The 9131-nt window shown below is 36.7% G+C and overlaps 1 protein-coding gene across 1 annotated transcript; it reads left to right on the forward strand.

Annotated features, from left to right (window-relative positions):
• The first annotated feature begins 4508 nt into the window (after positions 1-4508).
• On the forward strand, positions 4509-7447 carry LOC147606068 (cytochrome P450 71AU50-like). Its single transcript, XM_086792409.1, has 2 exons — positions 4509-4992; positions 6493-7447. The coding sequence occupies exons 1-2, from the start codon at positions 4522-4524 to the stop codon at positions 7117-7119; spliced, it is 1098 nt and encodes a 365-aa protein (XP_086648535.1). The 5' UTR covers positions 4509-4521; the 3' UTR covers positions 7120-7447.
• The last annotated feature ends 1684 nt before the right edge of the window (positions 7448-9131 follow it).

Raw genomic sequence — 9131 nt, forward strand, 5'->3', positions numbered from 1 at the left:
TGTAAATTGGTGTTGTTTTTAATAAATTACATTGTCAAGATAATCTACTATCCAATGGAAATTAGTATGCTTATGTATTTAAAATTTTCACATCCTTTACTTGATTTTGCAAGACTACTTGAAAGTTCTTAAAGTCTTTTTCTAATTATTACAAATATCTATACACTTTCAAGGAGGATAGCTTTGGATACCTCTATGGAAAAAGCTAAATCCTAGAGAATGCATACTTACATATTTATTTATTTTACTATCCTAATATGTGGAATATTAATAATAAACTCTTCTCTCTCTATTATTAAAGTGCAAAGATTGAATAACCTCGAAAGTAGTTTTAAGCTTATATTATGTGCAATTCTTGTCTCTAATGCAAATACCTTTATGAGGATTATTAAGTTATGGACCATATTTGGTATTCATTTTTTTATGTTTAAATTTCTCATCTTATATATGGCTTTTTATAGTTATTATTGTGGGTAATCTGATATGATCATTTTTTATGTTCAACTAATTATTAGAAGAGTAAACAGCTAATATAAATGTATGAAAATGCTTATCCTGTGGGTAGCAAGATTATCGCTCAATCAATAACAATATCGATTTCAACTAATTATTAGAAGAGTAAACTAGCTAATATAAATGTATGAAAATGCTTATTCTGTGGGTAGCAAGATTATCGCTCAATCAATAACAATATCGATTTCAAGTGGCATCTAAAGAGACAACTGTCCAAATCCAAGGCAAAGAAAATGTAAATTATGGGAGTCTGTGAGGTTGCTGCTGGAGGCACCGTCGGCGATTCGGTAGGAGTCTTTGGGCTTGAAAGTGGTAGTTTCTGTAGCCAGAGAGAGGTAGAGGAGGAGGAGGAGAGCATAGGGGAAGACTCCCAAGGAGGCGGGGAGGAAAGATATGTCTCTTTTGGCTCTCCATTTGTTATATTTGAACTCCATTGCTGTCATCTTAAATGTAGCATATCATTACCATACCAAGGATTATATTACCATGCATAATTTTATCATGTTTTTTTGAGTCTATGTGGTGTAGATTAATACGCATGAGAGGACTTGGTGTAGATTGAATCTATTTGGTATAGGTTTAAGAGGGATCCTCCTCTACATTAGAGTATCATTTCTCTCGCAAACAAAAGTTTAGGCATGAAGGAGGCAAACATTCAATCTGCCCTAGTGATTCAATGACAAACATTCAATCTGCCCTAGTGATTCAATGGCACCACAAACAAGGGCTGAGAAATATATGTGAAGTCTACAAGGAGGGAAGCTTTTTAAAATAATTATTATAAATATACTTATAGGTATTTTTAAATGATAAACCATATATAGGAAAAGTATAAACTAAGAGGAGTATAGGTAGCTTAGATCTCCATATAGGTAATTTTCACTAGAGAACATTCTCTATATAGGGAAAAAAAGTACAAATGAAGATAACTAGGAAAAGTATAAAATAGAGAAAATAGAACATTTACTAGATAGCCTAACTAGGAAATACACTTGATATAGGGAATTTTTCCTATATTGTGTTTTCCCACATTATAGGAAAAATTCCCTGTATCAAACAGATTTCCTAGTTAGGCTATCTAGTAAGACTAGTGTTCTATTTTCTCTAGTTTGCACTTTTACTAGTTATGTTCATTTGTAGCTAGGAAATTATCTTTTTTTCCCTATATAGAGAATGCTTAAAAGTTTCTTGTGACTCCTTCGCATGTATGGATCTAATTCAAGACATGGTTTGATAATGAACCGCCAATAAGGAGCTATGAGGCATCTAATACATGTACTTCTACTCATATACAAGCAACTATGGATTTGTTTAATGATCTCATATTCCTCGCTTTGATAATATATGGTCTTTCTTCCTTTATTTGGAATTATTGTGTCATTCAAATCACCTTACTCCTTTGTCACTATCTTTCTAAACTCCACCTAGCTCTCTTAACTCACCCCAATCAGATCATCAGGATTGACCTAGCTCTTTTAACTCACCCCAATCAAATCATCAGGATTGACCTAGCTCTTTTAACTCACCCCAATCAAATCATCAAGATTGACCTTGTCCTCACAGGAAAAAGAAAGCTTGTGAAAAAAAACATTAAAGGAAAAAACAAACCCTTATTTTTGCTCTCTGGTTTTTTAAAAAACAGTGGGCTACTGACCCAGCTACTAGTTGGCTACTATCCTAGCTCTACTGGACAAGATATAGCCTAGCTATTGGACCGGATAATGGCCTGACTAATGTCGTGACTTTAGCTAGGTAGATAGCTCGGAGTGGCACACCCGATAATAAACCCATCATTGTTTCTTGGCTAACCCTCCATTGTGTTGTAGTAATATGTTATGTTTTATCGCATGCTTACGTATAACGATGGCCTCTTTTATATAGTGATAGTAATCAAGGCTTTAGCATCTTGATGATATATAGAGTTCATAATATGTCTACTATACCATTTTGAATGTTGTTTCTAATAAATTACATTATTAAGATAATTTAATTATCTAGTGTAAATTAGTATGCTTATGAATTTAAAGTATGCTTATGGTTCTGTAAATTGGTGTTGTTTTTAATAAATTACATTATTAAGATAATGTACTTGTCCAGTGAAAATTAGTGTGCTTATGTATTTGAATTTTCACACCCCTTACTTGATTTTGCAAGACTACTTTGAAGTTATCAACGTCTTTTTCTATATTATTACAAATACCTATACAATTTTGAGGAAGATAGCTTTGGATACCTTTATGGAAAATTATAACATTTGGCTTGAAGCTAAATCCTGAAAATGCATACTTATATTTTTATTTATTTAATATGTGGAATCTTAATAAGAAACTCTTCTCTCTCTACTATTAAAGCACAACGATTGAATAACTTCGAAAGCAATTTTAAGCTTATTTTAACGTGCAAGTCTTGTCTTTAATGTGAATATCTTTATGATGATTATTCACTTATGGACCATATTTGGTATTCATTTTTTTATGTTTAAATTCTTATTGGAGTGAATAGACTTGTGTTTATTTAATTTACTTTTTTTTAAGTATAGTGTTATTGATTATAACTTGACCAAACTTACCACGTGTATACTTCTAGATCTTTGGGAAGATTACTTATCTCTGGTTTACCAAAGTTTTGAAGAGGTTGTTGGAGGCTTTTCAGAAGAGTAATGGTGAGTCTTTTTTCTCATCTTATATATGGCCTTTTATAGTTATTATTGTCCGTAATTCGATAGGATCATTTTTTACGTTCAACTAAGTAATAGAAGAAACCAGTTAATATTAACATAAGAAAATGCTTATTAAGAACATATTAGAGAATTTGAAAAAATCCCAATTCCCATTTTGCAAGATTGTAAAAAGGAGACCATGGTGGACACTTTTAAGCTTTTGTCAAGACCCCCTCATTTGACATATCATTGGAAAGAGCTTAAAGAGTAGATTCTAAATGCACTTTCTCCCACAACTTTTGAGTTTGTATGCGTAAGACACACCAAAAAGTAGATGGAAAAGAAAATTTCCAAAGTCTTGGGATTTTTCCAATTTCTCAAATGCGGTAATTATTCTATTTGCATTCCTTTTGTGGGTAGCATGGTTATCTCTCTCAATCAATAAGAACATAGGTTTCAAGTGGCTTTTGAAGAGACAACTATTCAAAGCCAAGGCAAAGCAAATGTAAATCCTTGAGTATTGAATCTATGGATATTACATTGAGGATTGTTGAGTTTTTTATGGTAAGAATTGTTTGGCAAAAAAGCATAGCTATTAAAATAGCTTTGTATTTATGAGTCTTATGAAGAGTGGTTTCCACTTTTGATTTGGAATATGTGCAAGCCAACATGTGGTCATGTCAGTGCTTGTACAGACACACTATCATAACCTTTTGGTAAGTCATAGTCTTTGTGTATTTATATCTTTCTTTTCTTAAGATTGTAAGGACATTTACATAATTTTGCATGTTGAGTGTCCATGTGGACTGAATCTATTTCTATTGATTGTAAAGTTGTTCATATGGTAGGAACTCTTTAGACATACACACACACACACACAAAAAAGAAGAAGCAAAACACAAAAATGAAAAAAAACGTTCTAGCAAGCATAGCTATCAATATAGCTTGTATTTATGAGCTTTATGAGTGGTTAGCCTTTCGATTTGAAACATGTGCAAGCTAGAACTGGTTGTCTGGCATAGTGTGCTGAATAGAGGCAAGATTGTACTCTTTTGGTTACTTGTAATAAATAAAGTCAAGTTGTGTATTGAGTGTCGATAAAGGCATGCACTGAAAATTAAGCCTCACTTACGTTTCGGTTCGTTGGTCGCGTCTCGCATCTTGAAACGAGGTTACCTTGGAGGTGAACTTATAACGGGCCGAGTCGTGTCTCGGGATAAGATTTGAGGAGACTCACTCGGGGCAGGCATAAAAAGTGGACATGGCTTACTGATGTAGTCGACAACACAAGAGACTGCGAGCTCTAGTCTGTGTAGGCAGCAGGCCATAGATTAAGCTGAACTCGTAGCATGGAGGATACATGGGCATCGAGTGCCATGCCAATTGTGATGATAGTGGTGGTATTATTGCTATCCTATATTGGTGTTCGTAGTGTTGTCTCCCATAGGCAGCTCCCTCCGGGACCCTTCCCTTTGCCCATCATCGGAAACCTACTGCTTTTGGCGGGGGAGCTTCCTCACCGCTCACTCGCCCGCCTTGCCCAACACAAGTATGGCCCTCTTTTCCACCTTAGATTGGGTTCCATGCATGCCGTAGTTGTGTCTAGTTCAGCACTCGCCAAAGAGTTTCTCCGCACCCACGACAGAACCTTTGCAAGCCGGCCGCCTTTGGAAATCTCGCGGCGCTTGGAGTATGGCCAGGACACAGCACTCTCCTTGGGCCCATATGGCCCCCACTGGAGAGCAATGAGAAAGCTCTGTAGCCTGGAGCTCTTCACTGTCGCTAGGATTCGCCAGTTCGAGCCTATCAGAACCCAAGAGGTAAATGTTCTCATGCAGCAGCTCGCAAAGCACGGGCATGCGTCGACCCCTTTGAATCTCACACAGTGTGTAGAGAATATGATAGAGAACATCATATGCCGCATCCTCGTTAGCAAGAGCTTGTCCGATGTCGCCAACGCTGAGCTGGGCAGAGCCTTGAAAGATCTCATCCATGAAGCTACTGTTTTGTTCCAAAGGCCTGTCATTGGTGATGTTATACCTTTCCTAGGATTCCTAGATGGCAAGTTGAAGCGCAGCATGGACGAGCTGCACCGGCTCGCTGATATTCTCTTAGAGGGGTTGCTGCGCCAACGTCAGAACTGCACCGTGCAGGCTGCAGATAGTGGTCCACAAGACTTCCTAGACATTTTGTTGTCCTCAAAGTCGTTGCGGCGAGTAGACATCAAAACCGTGTTGTTGGCAGGCCTTAAATTTGATGCCTAATGTAAGGCTTCATGGAAAAAAAAATGAAGCTTTGGAGTCCACAAATGGGCTTCAAATTGCAACCTTATACAAAATTTTGGGATTCATAATCTCTCTCTCTCTCACTCTCTCTCACAGTAGTCTCCATATAAAAAAAATCTGTACTATATCTACACTATAATATATAACTTCTAATATAGTACTAAGTTACCTTTATATAAAAATTTTATAAGATATCTAAACTATAACACTATAATATATATACTATAATACTATATATACTATAATACTATAATACTATAAATATATATATATGTGTGTGTATATGTAAAGATATATATTTGCACTGTATTATATATATATACTATATAATATATATATTATAATTTATATACTATATTTTTTTGAAGCCTTGGTGATTTAGGAGGGCTTCAATTTGAAGCCTTGCATGAAAAATTGGGCTTCATGGTTGAAGCCTTTAGAATATTGCAGGGCTTCATTTGAAGCCCTGCACAGCCATTGAAGCCCAAAACGGGCTTCAAATTTAAGCACTGGTTGTTGGTAATTGCTTTTTTGCGAATTATTAGTAGTAGGCAATTTTTGTCGTTTAAAAAAACCTAACCTCAATGCCACTCTCGAGCATCATAGTGTACGGCAACATCACAACGTGGTAGGTGCATGTTCTCCATTTGAGGAACTCATCTTCTTTTTTCGACTGGCCTTAGGCCCAAGATCCTCTCGTAGTTATTGATTTTCCACCGCCCATATGCGTTTAATTATTTACCGGTAGGCCATGCCACCAAGGAAGCACCAAGAAGGGTTTAGGGTTTAGGCAAACACCTTCACCACTTGAGCTATCACCTCATTGGCTTGAGCAACTTCTTCTTGCATGCCCCTAGCTTCCTCTTTACAAACATTAGCTTGAGGAACTTCTTCTTGCATGCCCGGCTAGCTTCCTCTTTACAAATGCATCTATGGCCTTCATGCAACTTTGGGTAGATTATTACATATACGTACTTTGGGTATATTATTACATATACAAGATGGACTTACTTGTTGATGTTGTGTTAATTACAGGAGCTTCTTGCTGGCGGTATCGACACATCCTCTGTTACTGTGGATTGGGCAATGTCAGAACTCTTGGTGAATCCACAAACTCTCGAAAAGGTTCGTGCTGAGATAGATAGTGTGGTGGGAACCCAACGCTTGGTGGAGGAATCCGATTTACACAACCTACCCTACATGAAGGCTGTGGTGAAGGAAACACTACGCTTGCACACTCCCCTTCCCCTTTTGATACCACACATGTCAACAGAAGCTTGCAAAGTGGGAGGATTTACCATACCCAAAGATACACGATTGCTAGTAAATGTATGGGCAATAGGAAGAGACCCATGTGTTTGGCAAGATCCACACACCTTCATACCTGATAGATTCTTGAATAATACCATGGTTGATGTGCGAGGGCAGCACTTTGAGCTATTGCCTTTTGGAGCAGGAAGGCGTAGTTGCCCTGGCATGCCCTTAGCTTTGCCCATAGTGGAGCTCACGATTTCAAATCTTGTACACTGCTTTGATTGGAAGCTCATGACTGGCGGGAGTGTGGACATGTCTGAGAAGTCAGGCACAGTCGTGGCCCGTGCAAAGCCTCTTCTGGCAATACCTATTACACGTCTTCATCCACGAGTACTCCATATGGCATGAGTAATGTGTTGCCTCTTATGATCTTCTAATTTCGACCATCTGTATACATAGTGTTTTGACTTGTGCCCAAGGTTTGTTGTAGCCATTAAGGTGTTTGATTGATGTGCCCGAGGTTATGGGTTCAAACCCCGTTCGCTACTCCAAATGATACTATCTTGTAATGTTTTCTGTGGGTGTGTGTGGTGTGTGGTGTTTGTAAAAAGGGCATATGGGGCCCTGAGAGGAGTCCTCTCATCAACTAGGAATTAGTTGCGTTATTTAAATCACATTATCTTTCTATTTGCTCTGACAATCACATTATGTACTATATATTCTTACTAATTTTTGATCCCATATCATGTACTCTTACTATTTTTTGATCCCATATCATATGTTTTGTATATTATCTTTTTATTTGATCAATCACATTATATAACATAGATATGTGGTGTTATGTATCATTGCTAATTTTTTATCATATATCATGTGTTACTATACTTTTTTCAACACATTTTACTTTGCATGACAACGGTTTGGTGCGCACATCTAAGACTCTGTTAGAGATCGTAAGCCTACACACCCTAAAGAGTTTTTTTTAGATTTTATTTAGTTTAGATACATTTATGAAGGGTAAATTAGAGGTAAAAGAGTTTATGAAGGGTAACAGGTAAGAGGCAAAAACGTTTATGAAGGGGTAAGAGGTAAAAGAGTTTGCAAATTTGTCCCGAAAATCAGTATTTTCTTTAGCTTTATCATATGACACTAAGGGAATATTTGAAATTTAAAAGAAAATCAAAGAGATTGTTTTTGGTTTCCTACATCATTGACAGATTTAAGTGTTCTTGAAAGTAGTGTGATAAAGTGTGTGTAATGCAAATTTTGCCTAGTAATGATTATCAATTATAATGGTCTAAAATATAATTTTACCTAGTAATGATTATCAATTATAATGGTCTAAATTGTAAGGCCTTGATGAGGACTAAGGTTAAGACAATGTGAATTCAAGAGATGTGAAGAGGTACATGGGGCATAGAGACGTCAAGGGATATTCACATATATTAAGGGATACAATCCCAATCTACATCAAAATAAAATCGTGTGTACTCTCTAATGAAATAATGGAATAAGCTTCTATATGGTCTATCCTTTCTCGCTATCATGTCTTCTTGCTCATTTAGAGAGAGAGAGAGAGAGAGAGAGAGAGAGAGAGGAGCAACCCCAATTTCACAATTTGGTATTAGAGCACCATAGCTTGCCATATCTCTCCTCTTTGATCCTAAGTAGGAGAAGAGGAAATTCTACATTTTGTAGGTAGCATATAGTAGAAGCATAGAAGCACATCTCTGAAGCATAATCCAATTGATCACTCAATGTCAAGTGAAGTGGTGCAACCAACCAATCAAAAGGAAACCTAGTTATAATGGTTTGAAAAGCATACAAAGGCAAACCCTCTATGTGATGGCAGTGTGGACATGGCTTAGAAGTCAAGCACAATCATGGCCCGTGCAAAGCCTCTTCTGGCAATATCTATTATAGGACTTGATCCACGAGTACTTCATAAGGCATGAGTACACCACAACAAACAAAGAGCACAACACCGTCTAGATTTGCACAAATGTAAAAGAAACTACTTATGGGAAAAACATTTACGTGGCTATGAGCATGCAGCTACAGCTGTGTTTATAACTGCGTATATAGCGACACCTATAGCAGTGTGTATAGTTGCACATGACTATAGCCGAAGGCTATACACACTGCTATAGCGACACCTATAGCAGTGTGTATAGCTGCACACGACTATAGCTAAAGGCTATCTGCAAAAAAAAAAAGGGGAAAGAATGGGAGAGAGATGTGGTGACTTGTGTCCCCAAATCTCTCCCCTATTCTATCCTTGACTTTTTTTTTTAAAATCACATTATTTAAACACTACTTAATCACATTTTTAAAAAAAACTTAATCACATAAAACATAAAAAATAATTGCAATACAATGTCATGGATTATATTGCAAATTATATTCATAGTTGTTGCAAA

This window comes from Cibotium barometz, chromosome 58 (genome assembly GCF_041138505.1).
Source record: "Cibotium barometz isolate CiBa-2024 chromosome 58, ASM4113850v1, whole genome shotgun sequence".
Lineage (NCBI taxonomy): Eukaryota > Viridiplantae > Streptophyta > Polypodiopsida > Cyatheales > Cibotiaceae > Cibotium > Cibotium barometz.

What these genes read in the sequence shown, in the direction of transcription:
- LOC147606068 (XM_086792409.1), top strand. Translation starts at nt 4,522, where the DNA reads ATGGAGGATACATGGGCATCGAGTGCCATGCCAATTGTGATGATAGTG. An exon ending in AGCCTATCAGAACCCAAGAG is followed by an intron (nt 4,993 to 6,492) that starts GTAAATGTTCTC and finishes TGTTAATTACAG; the next exon opens with GAGCTTCTTGCTGGCGGTAT.